Consider the following 18,707-nt stretch of genomic DNA (forward strand, 5'->3'; position numbering starts at 1 on the left):
ATTTGGAAAAGCCTGACTTTCCAAATAAGTGAGGGGTTGTGTTTGCTGCTTCCTTTCGTGAAGTAGATCAACCCATAGACCAACAACCTGCTTCTTTGCCACAGCTTCCCCAGTATTCACCAATCTTTGGCCAATAGAGTCTGATTTTTTTTTCTGGCCATCACATCTGGAAGATCATTGGACTGCTTCTGCCAAAATCATCAATGCCTGATGATTTTGATGATGCCATCACTGTCTGGGCAGGAAGAAAAATGAGTCTTGCAAGGGAAGGGAAAGATGGTGCTGAGTGGGACAGTGCACTTCTCCCTTCTCCCCACCCCAGCAGGAACTCCTTCACAGTGAGGTTCAGCACGATGCTGCAGAGTGATGTGTCCTTCTGTCCATCAAGCATGGATTTAAACAATCATCCACTTAACACATTCAGTGTGACAACGTGTTCTGGTGTGCCACCAGCCTCGTGCTGTTGGGCTGTAGGATTGCACTGGGACTGGTTGGTGCACATCACTACGCAGCAGCAGCTGGGCTAAACAAACACAATTCCAGGCTGCATTCACTGCTTTATTTCTTATTTGTTTTATTGTGCATAATAAATCCTTCACAGAAAGTAATGAGAGGGATCCCCACGGTGATGCTGTACAGATCCCCATGTAACACTCAGCCCTTGGAGGAGCCATTGGGCTTTGGTGGATTTCAGCACAGATCTGGGTCTGGCTCTGCTGCTCCGCCCTGGGAACAGGTCTCCATCTCTTCCAAAGCAACTGGGAACATTGCACATCCATTACCACACGGGGAAATGACATGGTCAGAACAAAGCTGCTGAACTTCAATTCAACAGGATCAGAACAGGAGGGCAGCAAGAAATAATTTATGGTGCTCCTCCATTGATCCAGCAGCTGGTTGGACCTATTCTTTTCATCATAAAGAGCCTTTCAAAAAAAAATCAGGTACTCTGCAGCTTGGCACCAAGCACCTACTTGCTCCAGATGCTGCTGGAAGTGGAGAGGGTTCATTCACCTTGGGTTGGATGAAGACCATCCCAAAAGACATGCAGTTTCAAGCTGCATCTGCACAGCTCTTCTGGCTCACAAATGCTCTTAGACCTCATAAAAAGGCAAAATCAAGAATAGCTACAACAACCAAGAAGAGTCGTCCCTCTTTGACTTCTGTTCAAAGGTAAAACAACCAAACCAAACCAAACCAAACCAAACCCAAAATGTAGTGTAAACATCTGCAGTTCAGTTCATTTCCCATGTTTTCCCATTTAATTTCCCATATTCTCATGTTCATTCATTTCCCTTATTTTCCAAAGAAAAAAGACCATGTCCTGTCTTATCGTTGCTCCATCTCCAATGCTCCTGTCATGCTGAATTCCCACATGCTCTTGTTGTGTATGCCTCTCTGTAAGTTATACTTAAATAAATATGGAATGTTTTTAATATATTTTTTTTTAAGTCACTGCTTCATTTGTGTAGGACCCAAACAGAATTCCACCTCGAAATGAACAGATAAATGGTGCATCTCCTTCAGAAAAAAAGAAAAAAATGAAAAAAATAATGACAAAATGAAAAAAGGTGCAAGGAATTTTTTTTATTTAGAGCCACTCAGGACTGCCTAGAAGTCAATGCATCCCCTCGTGCAGAACATGCTGGAGCAGGAGCTGCCAGGGACCTCCCTTATATATCCCCACTGTGCGAAATGGGAGGTTCCCTGGAGACCAGGTCAACCCATGTCTCTCATCCAGTTGCAGAGCCAGGGACATTGGGAAAGAGCACTTGAACACAACAGAAGGAAGCATTCTACATTCAGATCAATTAATACTTCTGCCATAAACCTTTAACAGCCAACAGGGGATTTCAACACAGAACTTGGCCAGGGATCCCCACCCCACACCGTCACACATTTTTACAGGACATCGCTCTATTTTACAATCTTACCACTATTTTCTTTGGAGATTTTTTTTATCCCCACACTTTCAGTTTCCAGCAACAACCTTTGCACAGAAGCATGGTAGAGCAGCCCTGCAAAGGACTGGCTCTGCTAGCTGGTGTTCCTAGCCCCTCTGTGTGCCAGCCAAACACAAAGACTCGCTCCAGAAAACCCTCCCACAAACATTTTGACATCTAAATCAAGTGCTTTGAGTCTGCCTGGGAGCTAACTGGATTAACATGCTGCTTGGGTGGCACCAGAGGAAGGACAGCAGCCATGCCAGTGCCACTGAAACAAAGGGCTGGGAGTGAGAGTGTGGGGTTGGGCAACGAGTGACCCACAGCAGAACCCAAGGGACCAAAAGAGATAAAAATCCAAACGCTGCCCAAATCCAAGTTCTCAGTCTCTTTCCTCATTTAAAAAAGCAGTCGGCGTTGTTGGTAGTAACATCATACCCCATGTGTAAGGCCTCGTGTTCATCAGACAAGCTCTGGTTACAGGACGATAAATACAAGGCTGCATACATGTTCCCCGCCCCAGGTGTCGGTGTGTGACAGTCAGAAACACAGCTGCTGGGCTGGAGATGGGCAGCGAGGGGTGGGTCAGAGGGTGTGCACTGGAAGGGGTCATGGATTCACGTGGTGCAGTTTTGCTTTCAGTTTTGGTTTGACTTCTTTCAGCCAGAGTCCATGGTGAAGAGCTGGATGTCGCGTGGGTTCCAGTAGAGTGCCACGGCCGCGTTGTACACCAGGGACCAGACGTAGGGGATGAAGAACTCCTCGGGCTGCTCCTCCTCCACGTACTTGAACTTCAGCTCAGGGAACTTCTGCAAGAGAAAGGGAAGGCTGTTTGCAACCACGCAGCCCAAAAAACACAGAGCAAAGTGGAAAAGAACGCAAGGAACCGAACCACCAGAGCTGAAGGAAAATATTTACCATGAGGCATAAAGAGATCATTTATAATTTCTTCTTGGAACTGAATGCCACACAAGCACATTGTGCTCAGCCCTTCTCCTCATGCTCATGTTTGGTCTCTGCTAACAAGACTGGGTGCATCCTTTAGGTGACAAAGGAGTCCTATACAAAAATGTCATTGAATGCTCCCCAACTGGATTGTACCATGCACCAGTTCATCCCACTGGACCTGTGCACACAGCTTAATGTTCATCCATGCAGACAGTTCCCCTTCCTGACAACACAAGCAATATCCTTTCCACAAGAACTTTAAGGAAAGAGCTTCCAGAGTTATCACACATCAGATGTGTCAGTTTGTCCCAACTGGAAAGCGATGCTGCAGCCCCAGCTTCCCCAGTTTTCTCTGGTTTGTTGCCTCCCAAAGGCCTGCACACACAGAGGTGGTTTCTTGCAAAACCCTCCAAGATCCCAGACTTCAACCCATCCCACCATGCCCACTGATCACATCCCCCAAGTGCCACATCTCCATGGTTCCCAAACACCTTCGGGGATGGGGACTTCACCACTCCCTGGGCAGCCTGTGCCAGCATCTCACCAGCCTTTCAGAGAAAGAATTCTTCCAACCTGAGATTGCTGAGCCTATTTTAGCATGCACTGCTCAATCATCTACTCTACTTCTGAATGTTGCCCACGCCAAGAGCCTCAGATAAAGCCACATTGCAATGCTCCTGGGGATAAGATAAAGCATGCCTGTTTCATTATTTATTCGGCTGTGTGTGGCTGTATGTGGCTAAGACTAAAAGACTAAAACTCCATGGCACAACACGACCAGAACAATTACAGCAATGGCCAGGAAGCCTCTGGACGGATGTCCTGTCAGCTTTCTGAGCAGCTCATGCACTGCTGCATTGTGCTGGGGGATCTTCTGTCGGGAACAGCTTCTTTGAAGGGGTACTACTTGGCCACTTGGCTTTCATATTTATTTATCTAACTCTGTGTTCTTGGGAGTCTCAAAAACATGGAGACGTGGAGACACTCTCCCTGTGTGGCTGCTGTTATTACAGCAGTTTGGTGCAAATCCCAAACACAGAGTGACACCAAAGCTGCCATCTGCACTGAGCTGCACCTGTTGGACACCATGGTCTCCAGAGGTTTCTTCCAACCCCCTCAATTCTGCTCCATGGGGAAGGCAGCTCCACAGGAAGCTTCTTTATAGGATCACAGCATACCCTGAGCTGGAAGGGACCCATCATCAAGTCCAGCCCCTGGCTCCACTCAACCAAAGGTTGGGTGACAACGTGCCACCATCCTTGCTAAGGACATCAGCATCACTTTGCAGAGTGCTGCATGCCAATGGGAGGGCATGGCTCTGGACACCGGGTGGCTGTCACCCCTGGTGGGGCCTTCAGAACACGGCAGGAGCTCATCCTTCTAACAGGGAAGGAGGGAGGAAGCACTCTTTGTTTCCAGCACCCCTTCCTCTGTGGAAGGAGCAGAGGCTGTTCAAAGAAGCAGTGTCAGTGACACCGCTGCATCCAGCTCTTGGTGAGCTCAGACCTCAAAGGCACATCAGTAGCTGTCATTTCCTGTGCCAGACATGAAGTCTGTGGTACACCAGCCCTTCCACAGTCCTTTTGTACACTATTTTCTACCATCTCTGTCCACAGAGTGGGTTTGCCCAGCTTTCTGACCCACCATATCACCGTGTTCCCCCACTTTCAGGCATTCCTGCTCCCACACTCACCCCCAGCTCTCAGTTTCCCATCTCCTGATCTTCCCTCTTCCCCGGCCCCATTCCTCTGTCTTCACTGTATCTCTCTTCAGTGTATCTCCATTTTGCTCTTGCTCATGTTTACTTTTTCTTCTTCGTCAGCCTCGTGTTTCATTGCCATTCCCCATCTCAGCCCTTCTCAGCTCCCAGTCCTTAGCCTACCACCCCCTCCTACCACGCCACCCCTCTTAAGATGCCACGATTTGTGTACCTGGGGACAGAGTGGCGATGAGTTAGGGTTGGACTGGAGGATCTTAGAGGTCTTTTCCAACCTTAATGGTTCTACGATTCTTTGGGCAGGTTAAGCCTCAATCCAAATCTCATCTACATTTATTTTATAAATGATACTCTGCTCTGCTTATCCTCGGTGTAACCTTCCCCACTTCCCTCCTGATGCTTCCTGGCTTGTGGTCAGTGCAGACAGGAACGCGCTCAGCTCAGCGTTGCTTCAGCAAAATGAATGGTGAAACCCCATGGTGAAACCACGGCGACGTTTCCCAGCAGAGCAGAGCCCTCGCATCGCTGTCACTCCTCACCCCAGCAGTGGCTGCATGCAGCAGTCCTTCTGGGACGGAGGGGAAAAAGTGATTAACGATGCAAATGTAAAGACACGGAACTTTTTTTTTGCCTCCAGGACCACAGATTACAGCTACTAGGTTTTGTAGATACCCACGACACCAATCTGGGACCACTCTGGACTCAGAATCGCTCAGCTCTCACTATATCGTGGGTCCTCTGCATGAAACAAATCAGGCAGAATTCCAGTTTTCAAGCAAGAACAGTCACCTGTTGATTGTATTATTAAGTTTTCCTTCAGCCTGATCAATGTTGCCATCCACTGTGCTTGTATACCAGAGCAATTTAATGATCAATTTCAGATTAAAGGCTGTACCTCTGCAATCAGTCTGGGCTCTCCCACACTTGCCACATGCCTTGAGCAGCTTTATCTCAAGAATGGAGACAAGGATAATGGGAGTGTAGACAAGGGCAGTGGGAAGGCAGATGAGGCTAAGAAGAATGCAGACCAGGATAGTGAGGTTTTTAAGGAGAGAGATACATGAAGTGACACTAGGTCTACAGACTGGTGGCCCTGCCCATGGCAGGGGGATTGAAACTAGATGACCTTTGAGGTCCTTTTCAACCCAGGCCATTCTATGATTCTATGATTGACACTAAATTAATGTTTTAGGAGAGCTGTGAGACAACAAGGTCATGGGAGGCTCAGAGCACTTCCAGGGAGGATTTTATCATCAAGGATCATTACTAACAGAACTCTCCAAGTGGCAAGAAAAACCTGCTTTGCTGTTAACATATACAACTTAATCAAGCTGGACATTAGGAAAAACGACTTCCCAGGAAGAGCAGTGGTGCAGGGGCACAGCTGCCCGGGGCAGTGGTGGGGTCCCCAAACCTGGAGGTGATCGAGAACCGTGGAGATGTGGCACTTGGGAATGTGAGCAGAGGGCGAGGGGGGATGACATTGGGCTTGGGGATCTTCTCCAACCTTAACGATTTTATGATTTAATTCTGGAAGGATGTCTGCTCCTTACCTGGTGACACCCAAAGGAACCTGATTTGCAGCACGTTCTGAGAAGAAGGACCACACCACAGTCTCTTAAATGGCAGTCCTAATAGCAGGGGAGAAGTCTGGGCATGGGAACATCACAGCCCCACCGCTCAGCTGGACACCAGCCACGGTGCTGAAAGATGCACGTGTTCTTTGCCACCTTCCTCCTTGCCAATGTTTCTGAGCTGAGTGCCCTGACACCAAGGGGTCCAGCAGAACACATTTCTACCCGGCCGCTACCAGAGGAGAGCCAACCCTGGGCACTCTGAACCCCATCAACCCAAGACATCACACGTCAGAGCTGGAGGGAACGTCCCAGTTGGATCTGTGTCACTTACACACAGACAGCACATCTCAGCTCCGGTCAATCCGCCCACCGCAGAGCCCTATCGTGTTTGCTGCTGGCAGACAAAGCAGAAGTCAGATTTCGTGGTCAGGACAAACGAGACAGCTGAGAACACTGCAGACAGCCTGCGCCGTCAATCACGCGATTCGATGAAAAACCACAGGAAGTCCAACCAGCAGATGCAGTGCTGAACTGCAGTGACTCCGCCACCACAAAAAGCTCAACACCTTTTTTTTTTTTTTCTTTTTTTCTTTTTTTCTTTTTCTTTTCTGCAGTTAACGATGATGAAGATAGCATCAGGGCCAGGCAGCAGCAGCTGGCACGGCTCCATGCGGCTCCGAGGCATTCGAATGGAGCCGTGCATTAACACAAAATAATCCCCTTCACAAATGAACCATCCCGGGGCCGTACCAGGGGGTGACCTCTGGTCGGATACCATCAGCAGATGGAGCTGCTTCAAGAGAGGGAATCTGCCTCTGCTTGTTCCATGATGTGGATATTGAGCTGGATGGGGAGCTAAGCAAAGCAATGGGGTGGAAAAGCAAGAAATCCGAGGACTGTATGAACACAAAACTGGAGAATCCTCTTCTCATGTGCTTGCTTAGGATTCGTGCTTGCTTACTCATTTGTGAGCCGGTGTTTTCAGAAGCATGTCAATGGTTTAGAAGAAAAGCACCATTGCCAAAAGAGCCTTGCACATTTGAGAGTCAAATTTGCGTTCATTTTCAATGAATCCAAAGCTTCAAAGTCTGTCTGAAAATGGATTTGTGTGTGTTTGATACTCTTAGCAGGAGCCCTGCTTGGTAGCCCAAGGACGTGCTGGGAAATGAATACAGCAGCACTGCCTGCAGCATCAGCAGAACTGGACCTTATCAACAATAGCCGTAAATTAAAAAAAGAAAAAGAGATACTGATGGAATGGATTTTTGCAATTATTTAATTACTGCAGGGACACATATTCATCTTTTTTTTTTTTCTTCCTGTTTTTCTTTGCATTACACCGCTTCTCTTTGACTTAAGAAAGAAAATCAACGTGGAGTTGGTGAAATACCTGCATACCTGCTTGCTATCTTTGCCTCTATCTCAGGGCTGAGGCACAGACAGCCCTGCAGAAGGTTACAGTGGGGAGACAAAGGAAGCAAACAGGAAATGTGCCAGACTGAGCAAGAGTCGCACATCTCGCTCAGCAGAGCTGGGGAAGGAATAGGTGTGAACTCAGAGAGGAAAGCAATGGCTCAGAGCATGTCGGGAGGCGCTGAGAAAGAAAGAGAAAACTCAAGATGGCAAAAGAGGCTCAAGAAATCCATGCACAGGCTAAATACCCACAGCTTAGTAAATCTCATGAGGAGAAGTGAAAAATGACTTTTTTTTTCCCGGGGCGTTTCTAAAACTACAGCAGAATGAAAACAAACGCTCAGCCTGAGGGGATTGAGTGCACCCTCAGGAAGTTTGCAGATGACACCAAGCTGGGGGAAGTGCTGTTCTGCCTGAGGGTGGGCAGGCCATGCAGAAGGACCTGGACAGCTGGCTGACGGGCTGAGGCTGATGGGATGAGCTTCAGCAAGACCAAGTGCCGGGTCCTGCACTTTGGTCACAACCAAAGTGTAGTGATGCCCCATGCATCACTACAGGCGTGGGGCCAAGAGGCTGAAAGGCTGCACAGAGGAGAAAGGCCTGGAGGTGTTGGTCAACTCTTGGCTGAACATGAGCCAGCAGCTTGCCCAGGTGGCCAAGAAGGCCAACGGCATCCCGGTTGTATCAGAAATACCCTCAGCTGCTCCCCACAGTACTGTGCTCCAGGGTCTCAATGTCTTTCTTGCAGCAAGGGGCCCAACACTGCACGCAGCACTGAGATGCATCCTCAGCAGAGCTGAGCATAGGGGATGGTCACCTCCCTGTCCTCCTGGCTGCGTTATTTCTGGCCCTTCTCCTCTGCACAGCCTGCCAGCCGCTCTGCCCCACGCTTGTAGCCGTGCCTGGGGTTGTTGTGACCAAAGTGCAAGACTTGGTCTTGGTGAAGCTCATCCCACTGGCCTGACCACCCTTCGGAGAAGAAAGGCAGAAGCCTTCCATTGAGGGCAGTTTGTCCGTGGAGCTGAAAAAGGCCAAGCCTCCTCCTGGAGTTCTTCTAGCTATCAAGAGAAGCCTGCTGGGCAAAGCCAGCAGAGAATAACAACTCACGTATCTGGGTTACAAAGTCTGTTTTGATCTCTACAGAAAAACTACAGATCTCTATTCCTATAATCAAACCTTTTATAAACCAAAAATAATGCCAGAACTGCCAACCATTATTCCAGTTGTCATGGCAGAGACAACCATCTCGCAATTATATTCTGTAAAGCAAATCACATGCTTTTAGCCTAATTGGTATAATGTACTGAACTCTGCAGGTGATTTTTTCCTTCACTGTTAAGGGTTTTAAAAGGGTCTGTGAAACATAGGAACAGTGGAAAGTTTGGAGGAAATAATCCTGCTGAATCACAGAATCATAGAATGGCCTGGGTTGAAAAGGACCTCAAAGATTATATAATTTCAACCCCCGTGCCAACCACTAGACCAGACTGCCCAGAGCCACATCCAGCCTGGAATAATGGATATATGCTGATATACGTAGCTGTTTACTGAAGGGCAAGGTGGATCTTCTGCACACAAACTCTGGAGTCAACTACACTTTGAATTAAAAGATGGGTTTGGCACTTGGGGACACAGTCAGTGAGCACGGTGGGGATGGGTTTGGGTTGGACTGGATGATCTTGGAGGTCTTTTCCATCCTGAACGATTCTCTGAGTCTATGAAGAACCCAGTTCTTATGCAAAGAAATGAGCACAGCATTGGGGTACAGCTCCACCAATGGAGGAAATGATTAAGCTTCAAAAACGTGACCCACATTTCTGAGTTTCATCAAAGCACCAGCAATCTGCGTGCTGCACAGGGGACCTGACCTAAGTGCCCTGTCTGGGCAACGCACACATTCTGATTCAGCTTTTCAACATGTAAACATTCCCATTTGCTCACTTTTCCTCAGGAATCAGCAGAGTTTTTCCTCCCCAACCCTGGGAAAGGAGCAGAACGTTTCTCCTCGTGAAGAACCAGCAGCCACTCATGCAGTCTCCAGCGCTGTTTTCCCTCCTGCTGCTTGCCAGCTCCCAGATGGGACCAAAGCATGCTGACAGCAAAACGCACTGATTTCATAGCTGAAGGGTTTTCCTTGTGGAAGCGACCTACAGGAGCTTCTCACTGCCCTACTGCAGTCTTGGGATTGCACAGTTCACACACGAAGACCAAGAAGTCGCGATACCATTCCCAGCCATCAGCCTCTCTCAACCCACAGCTCCTCTGATGCCCCATGTGTTTGTTTTCTCCTTCAGCTCCTCTCCCAACACAAGAGGTGGCAGCAGGAGAGCGCAGTGATTCACTTTGCATACTTTCCCAGTGATGAGCTCCCAGCTATGCTTTCACGGGAAATCACTGCAACGCTGCAGCATCTTCCAAAATAAGCCACCAAGCCAAGAACGTCATTTTGGACATCTGGGACCGAGTTCCTCTGTTATCACTGTGCTCAGCTTTGGCCTTGTGCACTGGGCAGGGACACATAGCCCCCAGCCACCCCCCCACCCCCTTTTGATGCATTTGCCTGTTGATGTTGACATTTATGATAGGTCTGCTGGTGCAGAGGGCTCGTTTTATGAGGTTTTGTTTTTACATAATAGCAACCACAGAGCTGACGTCCCTCCCAGCCAAACATCCTTTCCCCAGTACACACTGTGAGTGCTGGTGGGGGAGAGGCTCAGAGGAAGAGCTCCTTTTGCTTTAGGGCATTTCAATCAGAGAGAGCTGTAAATATTTCAAAATGTCAATTACTCCAGACCAGGGGTAGACTCACTGCCACCAGCTGTTAGGTCAACCTCAGTGTATGCTTCTTCCTAAAGGCATTTTCAGGCTGTGACAGCATACTGTGGTCAGCTATTGGAAACGAGCCCTTATCAATGGCAAAAGCAAGCAGTCTGTATATGAGAATGATAACTAATGAACAAGAGTTCAGGTTATTCATGCTGGAGGACATCTGCTGGGTCTTGCAGCTGGGCAACCACTAGTCATCTGGATGGCTGAGTAAAGTGGGTCAGGAGTTGAGCATGTGCCAAAAGGGATCAGCATGCTTAGTGTCATCCTATAGGACTGTACATCCTACAGGATGCAGCACTTTCCTATGAGATGAAACCTCCCCTATAAGAAAGCAGTACTTTCCTATAATGAACCCTTTCTTTTTAAAGCAAACAATCGCCTAAATCTGAGAAAGGGCTCGAGTGCTCTCCCACTCCTTTAACAACGCATGAAAATCACAGTTTTTTTACTGTTTTACTATGCTTTGAATATAGTATTTCAATATCTCCCTGCCTTCAATTAACCGAACTGAATGCAGAGCTCCCATTCAGCAAAAGACTGTCCTTAAGACACAAAGAAAATAGTTCCAGAAACTCTTCTTTTAACACGTGCTTGTCAATGCCATTGCACCCCTTTGTTATCCACTGTATCTGCCCCTCTCTGTGCATGCAGGTCCAAGCTGTGTTCCCCAGTGACAGCAATCAGCCTTTGCTGTTCTTCCAGAGCCTTGCAAAACCCAATGGGAAAGAGAAGAGAAATTCCAATGTAATTCCGCTGGCATAAAGCACATACTCAGTGTGCACTAACAGTGCTGGGAAATTCTCTCATCCCACTGTGGTGCTGGCTGCCCTCAATCCACACGTTGTTTGCTCCTGTCATGGAGGCATGCCCAGGCTCCATCCGTGGCACTGGAGCACCCACTCATCTCTGGACAGCAGTACCAGGGCCACTCTGCTCTCTGAGTAAAGAATTTCCTCCTCACATCTAACCTAAATCTCCCTTCTTTAAGTGCAAAGGCATTCTCCTTTGTCCCATCAACCTCTACCCATATAAAGAAGAGGTACAGTGGGTTCATCAGGGTAATAAGTCAGAAGGAAAACATGATCCAGATCAGCCGTCATTTGTGAACTCAAAAATCATAAACACAACCTAAATCCAAGAGGATTCAAGATTTAATGCAACTGCCTCACACTGCAGTACAACAACCATACAGCTACAGGAAAACCGTGCTGTCCCAAGCCATGCTATTTCCAACAGCAGAGCCCTCAGTAGAGATGTGGATCCTAGAATCAAGAAGGTTGGAAAAGACATCCAAATCCCCATGTCCAACCTCAACCCACTCCACCATGTCCCTAAACAGAATCACAGGATCATGAAGGTTGGAGAAGACCTCCAAGATCTCCAAGCCCAACCCCAAGCCACCCGACCATGCCCACTGACCACATTCCCATGTGCCACATCCCCACAGTCCTGGAACATCTCCATGGACAGGGAACCCTCCACCCCGGCAGCCTGTGCCAATGCATCACTGCTCTTTCAGACAAGAAATTATTCCTAATACCCAAACTCAATACAGACATGAGAAATCCCCTGCATAGAAGCAATGCAACTTGTACCAAAGGCTGTGACAAAATTCAGCTCCATATGGGATGCAGTTGAGGCAGCCATCAGCTGACAACGTACATTTCTTCCTTATTCTCACTTCTCGGCGTAGTTGCTGTAAATATTCAAGACATTTCTCTAATTTATGCATTTAATTAGAAGATATCTGTAATATTTCTGCTGTTTACATTTAACCCAACACTGCAGTGAAAGCTGTAATTTGTCTGGGATTTATATTCTGTACTCAAATTTATTTTGATTCCTTGACTTCAACATACACACAGAAGTAAGAATGTGTCAAATCATGTAAATGGAAAAGATTATCTCCCATTATCTGCATTATCTGTCAGCCAGGACAGAAATCTGAGGACTGTTCTTCTCAATCTGTCAAATGGTACAGAAACTTAAATTAAAAGACTCAATCAGAAGAGACAGCTGAACCCTGCAAGTGGGTGAGCAACAGGAGAGGTAGAATTGGGATCTGGCTACACGATTATGTTGTCTCTTCCCCGTCTTGTATTCAGTTGTTCACAGATCTTCAAGTCTTGCAGCTTTCTTGGATAAAATTTTAGAAATTTACTTCTATCACATTATCCTATATATATATAGGATAGGATATATATATGTTTATACTCCTTAACCAGAATGAGAAGAATGGGTTTGGCATAAGTTTGGCATAAGAAAGTCATAAGTTGATTTTCTGTGCAATTTTTCCCTTTCTCGCTCCCTGTCTGGTGCTGTGGCTCTTCAGCAGGAAACAAACAGGTTGGAAATAGCTCCCAAATTAGGAGAAAAAGAAATGTCAGAGCATTTCAGTGACAGTTCTGTTTGCTTTGACCAAAACTGCAATAAATTTGGGAACAAACCATCATGCACATGCAGTGCATTTGGCAGTGGACTTTTTGTTTTCCCTGCAACACATGCAAGTGAGAAAGGAGGGCTGCACAACACGTGCTGAGCAGACTGAGACATGGTGAAAAATGTAATAAAAACACAGAATACATAGGGTGGCTTTCTGACAGAGGAGAGAAACATGAGAAACTGCTTGCCCAGCCTCTCATTTCCTCCGTGCCTTCTGCCTTACGTTTCATACTTCTAACTCTTGTCGCAGCATCTTCAAACCAATGGCTCGGGCAACCACCCAATGTAATGCAGCCAACAATAGATAGACAGAAGCTGGTTGCTTTGTGTCCCTACATGAGCTCATCCTCCCTACAAAGGAGAAGAACCACCTTATCTCTGTGTATACCATGAAAAAAACTCAAGGAATATTTACTTCCAAATTGCACAGTTAAATCAGAGTCAAAGTAGATGCACCTCACAGTAGGTGAGGTGCAGGCAGTGCAGTTCAACAACTCTTACTGAAAAAAATCAGATTCTGTTGCTCCAGTCACTTCCAGTCCTATTGGATGCAACAAAAGACTTGGACTGGACTTCAGCTGTGCACACAGAGATACTTCTCTCTTTGGTTATGCCTGCTCCTCTTGGTGATGGGGTCTGTGTGTCACCTCCTGATCCTTCTCTTCCCCAGAGTTTGCAGAGCATACAACATCGGTCCCACATTTCTCAGCATAGCAATGCCTTTGCAAGGGCTGTGCCATCAGGAGGGCAGCAGGAAGGACAATATCCCTCACCCAAGTGATAGGAAAATGCCATCATTTACCTCTCTCTTCTATCTCCCACCCGAAAACACTTCCTGCAGGGCTGAGTCCTGCTCATCTTTGCAACCACTCCTAAGAACTGTTTGAAGCATCTTTTACAGATGAAATTCAGAGCTACCAGCAAGCTTCTGGTTCAAGGAAGAAGAAAATTACTGCAATGCACTTCCCCCAAGGCAGGATACAGAAATATCTTTCTGCTCCCTGCAGGATGCCCAAAGAATTGCATATTGCTTTTTAAAGATTTACATTTAGAAAGGATGCTAACTATAATGTTAGCAAATGCAGAGTAACGAATCCTATGCTCCAGTTAATGCTCCTCTTCCCCAAGGTTCTTGTTGCATAGCTCTTTTCCCTAATTTTTGTTGTTGTTGTTGTTTTATTGTGGCTGTTAGTCCCAGACAGGAATAAACAACAACGCTCAAATGACGCGTTTAAGACCCCATAGCTGCCCCTCCACCTCCTGCTTTGCTCCTGTTCACTTTCAAAGGCATTCTCCAGTTTACAACATTCATAGGTTCCTGGGTCAGAAAGACCTAAAAAAACAAAAGTAACAAAACCCAACCACCAAACATTACTGACTGTTGTTCCAGGACACTGCTCCATCTCCTAAAGCCTCTGCATGTAACTGCACGATTTCTCATCTGCTGCCTTAATGGGAAGCAGTTAATTACAATGCACAAGCTGCCACAGGCAGGGCTGAAACATCTATCAGCTAGGCTACAACTACAGCTACAGCTCTGCATAGAGTGAATGGACTGAAACCAGGAGAGTGTCATGTTCATGCAGTCCCAGGAGAAACACATTGGGGAACAGCAGAAAATCACTGTGCTGCTGATTTCCCAGCTCCTAGGATGGTTTAATATCCATTTTATGTTCCTCTTGGTTTGAAGGATTTGCCTGAATCCCTACTAATATACATTTCTCTTTGCTGCGTAGAGAGGACCTTATCATCATTTCAGTCTGGATGTTAGGAACAATTCATTCTCCCACGAGCAGTGATGCCCTGGCACAGGCTGCACGGGGAGGTGGTGGAGTCCCTGTCCATGGAGGTGTTTCAGAACCATGAAGATTTGGCACTTGGGGACGTGGCCAGTGGGCAGGGTGGTATGAGCTGGGCCTTGGGATCTAGGAGGTCTTTTCCAACCTTGATGATTCTATGATCTCAACATTTAGTTAGGCCTCAAAGATGGGTATGGACAACCAAACTCCAGTCTGAGTGCTGTGTAAGGCTGACCAGCACAGCACTACTACTGACCATCTCTTCTGCAGCAGTTCTGTAACTCCAGAACAAGGTGATTTCACTCCTGTCTAATTGCTCTGTTTTGCGAGGAAAGCAATTACTCTGGAATGAAATGACTGAACCCAGAATACAGCTTCCAGAAGGCAAATGGAAGAGTTTTTGGGGTGGAGGGGACAGACCGATCCTCCCTGTAAATATCAGTCTCCATGCAGAAAGCAGTTGGGAATAGGAGTGTCCCGTGCTAGCCCACACTGCGTCTTCCTCTTGGCCAATGCTCCTCATTCCTGAGCTGCACAATCACTGCTGCTCCACTCACCCAACGCAGCACCTCCCAGGCTACCCGTGTTGTGCACTGCCCAGTTCTCACTGGACAATCTTTGCTGCTCTGGCTTCCAGTGAGATATGCTAAGGCCTCAGTCAGATGGAAAGGAGGCAATCAAAATACGTAAAACATTGGGTTAAACAAAAATAATTCTGCTATCATAGTGCTGACAGCCATGAACACCTTATCAGTGCTACTAAAAAGCTTGCAAGTGGTGATTTCTTCTATTATATTTGCATTTAAATTGCTGCGATTAGCTAATACCCTAAATTAGTCTGTTTCCAGCCACTCATTCCTAAGAATCATCACATCATTAAGGTAGGAAAAGACTTCCAAGATCACCAAGTCCAGCCCCAAGCCATCCAAACCACGTCTACAGACCATGTCCCCAAGTGCCACATCTTGCTGGCATTAACAAAAATGAAGATCCTGTGCAAGGGCTGAAGGAAGGAACTGCATTCAGCTGCTTGGATCCTGGTAACAGTGGCAGTTTTGGGACTGTGACAGGTTGGCTGGTGTTTCCACATGTAAAGCAAGAGGGCATTTGTGTTGATGCCCATGGATGCCATCTTCGGTCTTGACCAAAAAGGAAGGAGAGCTCTGATAGCACTGCAACAATTCTACATACAGCATCTTTATATGAGAAATGATGAAATGAAGTCAAGCTGTACTACTTGCCACTGCCATCAGTAGTGCAGCAGCCACTTCCAGACATAATAATGACCAGATGTGCACCATGCTTTACCTCTTGGCTTACTAATTCATAAGCAGGAGGCGACATACATTGGTTTTATTAGGGCACAACAAAAGGTGACAATAGCCATGTGCCACTGCAATGCATCACTGCAGGGATTCAGGTGATACAGGAACAGCCACTGCATTTAAATCACTTTGCATTTAAAAATCCTGAAAACAACTTACAGCTTTCAAATGCGACTTTTGAAACTGGCTGAAAACTGGAAGGTAACGGCATCAACACAAGAGCTGGGAAGCAGCAGCTGGGTGACCCAACGAGCACAAGATGGGACTTCTAAGTAAATTATCTCTTCCACTGCCCTAGTGGTGCATTCATAGCGGGAGAAAGCGTAACAGCAATTTGCAGAAATGTTCACAGGTCAGAAAGAAGCTGGCTGCAACTTAGCAAGAGCAGCGAGGCAGCCAACGAGCAGAAAGGGTTAACTGCTCTGCCTGCTCTGATGGTGGGAACAGCCCCGATTTCCTCATGAGGTTTGGCAGCCCGAGACACCCTGCAACCAACTTCATTTCCTGATCAAGGCACAGTCCCCATCCATGGGGGAAAGTCAGCCAGAGGGCTGGGATCTGCCCAATGTGCTCAGCCATTAACATCAGTGTCAGAACTGACTGCAAAGTGACAAACGTGCTTCAGTGCATCTCAGCTGTGGTTTTCTGCAACATCCACGTGCCATCCTTTAACACAGAGCTACGGTGGGTGTTTGCACGCTGTTATATCATTACAAATTGATTCGCAGCTCCGGCACTTTTACGGGGAATTCAAGCAGCTCGACACACAGAGAAGAGGAACTTCTAAAAGTTTCAAGTTGGAGCTTGTAAAAAAACAACACTGCCATTCTGATGGCCCCCGAAGGGAAGATAAAAGAGAAAAACAGCTCAAATAATAACTGCAGGACCCTCATTACAACGGTCCTGGGTGTCTGTTCAAGCAGCTGCAGGCTGATAACAGCAGTGTCTGCAATAGATTAGTGACAGCAGCACTAACATGTCATGGTAACGGGGAGAAAGCACCCTTCGTGCTTAAAACACAGACTGACAAGCCGAAGCTTCAAAGCATTGAAAAATTACAGCCTTTACGCAAACTATCTGCCCACGTCTGTAAGCAAGGTACACAGCCTTGGAAGCACCACAGGGCTCCAGGCACACCAAGGTCTGAGATGTGAGCAAACAAACCCCAGGAACCCGTGTTCTGATGGCGGTATTTACTGCACACTACAGACTCAACACGAGAGAAGCAATGACAAAACCTGAAGGGGACGTGAAGAGCAGCACTTGTACTTTCTGAGCATTTTCATAACAGCAGTACCACCACCTTGGAAAGTATGATCATAGAATCACGGAATCATGAAGGCTGGAAAAGTCCTCCAAGATCTCCAGGCCCAAACCAGCCCATCCCCACCGTGCCCACTGACCACATCCCCATGTGTCACATCTCTCTGGTTCCTGGACACCTCCAGGGATGGGGACTCCCCCTCCACCTTGGTCAGCCTGTGCCACTGCATCACCACTCTGTGTGAGATCCATAAGAGGAATTACACTCTGAATAGCTGACATTTTATCACCCGTTTCAAGATGGGAGCTGGATGGTCCTGGTGTGGGCAAGCAATCCTTCAGGTTCACCAGCGACCAGCCAACAGCACTTACTGCTGTCTATTCTGCTCCTTCAGCTCTTCTCTCAGTCCAACCACTAAAAACAGCAGTATGGGATTGGAGAAAGGAGGGGGACAGAGAAAAGAGGAGCACAGCCCTTCAACCCACCTGATAATCATCAGTCAATACGATCCTCAGTGCTCCCCTCCATCAGATACACAAGCTGTAGGCACCTGGCTGTGCTCACAGCACACTTGGTGGCATCTCACCAGCACAAAGATGCGATTTGAAACCTCAGGACCACTGAAGCCAAAAGGAAAACTCTCCAGTGAGCCCACTCCTTTCCTCATGGATCTCTGAGGTGTTGGGATATGGCAAGGAATGGGGACAAGGAAGAAACCAAAGTTGAACTGTTCCATTTATTCTCTGTAAAGAGTCTGTAAAGAAAGGTTTTACGTAGTGCTCTCTTGGAGTTGAAAGCACAATGACTGTTTTCTGTTGGAAAAGATTTCGGCTCGTTTACAGCAAGAAACTGATCTACATAAGAAACAGTTAAAAAATCTGAGATCCAAGACCATATTTTCGCCTGCTGACGCTGCAGTGATGTTTGCATTACTCTTCGATGGGGAGGTGTCAGAAAAGCATTAGTACGTTTCTAGCTGTGCTCCAGGCAGACAGGCACAATAAAATAGCTGTTTTTTAACTTGTTCTCATCAACAATGCCAAAGTTATTGCTTGTTTTTCTCCACCCCCATGAAAGAATTTATAACCACTGCAGTAAGCCGAAGTTGCTTCAAGTTAAAAAAGCTGGGTTTAATTCCAGCACTGATGGAGAGCTGCTGTGTAAAAGTAAAGTGACGTTGTTTGGGCTCTCAGGAGAATTTCTACTTGAAAATCGGAGTGGTGGGGATTTTTGGTCCCTTCCCCTTAATGCTATAAGAATAATTTAAAATTGTGATACTGCATAATTCTCACATTCAGAAGGTACTCGGGGAGAGGTGGGAGCACATCCCCTTGTGAGCAGCCCTGAGGGTAACACACAAACACAGGACCAGTCACAGAGCTGGCAAAACCTCTTTGGGATTGCCAAGCAGAGGTTGTGAATGCCATGCTGCACACTGCTGTGGTCAGAC

At 47.0% G+C, this 18,707-nt stretch overlaps 1 protein-coding gene across 2 annotated transcripts in view; it reads right to left on the bottom strand.

The window, feature by feature from the left end:
• Positions 1-1,572: 1,572 nt before the first annotated feature.
• Positions 1,573-18,707, bottom strand: part of DYM (dymeclin) — a 152,247-nt gene continuing 135,112 nt past the window's right edge. For both annotated transcript variants that reach the window (XM_031597102.2, XM_031597109.2), the window contains one exon: positions 1,573-2,752. In XM_031597102.2, the coding sequence (XP_031452962.1) occupies positions 2,603-2,752 (150 nt within the window). In that variant the 3' untranslated portion in view covers positions 1,573-2,602. The remainder of the gene's footprint in view (positions 2,753-18,707) is intronic.

This window comes from Phasianus colchicus, chromosome Z, assembly GCF_987193195.1.
Source record: "Phasianus colchicus chromosome Z, bPhaCol1.hap1.1, whole genome shotgun sequence".
Classification (NCBI taxonomy): domain Eukaryota; kingdom Metazoa; phylum Chordata; class Aves; order Galliformes; family Phasianidae; genus Phasianus; species Phasianus colchicus.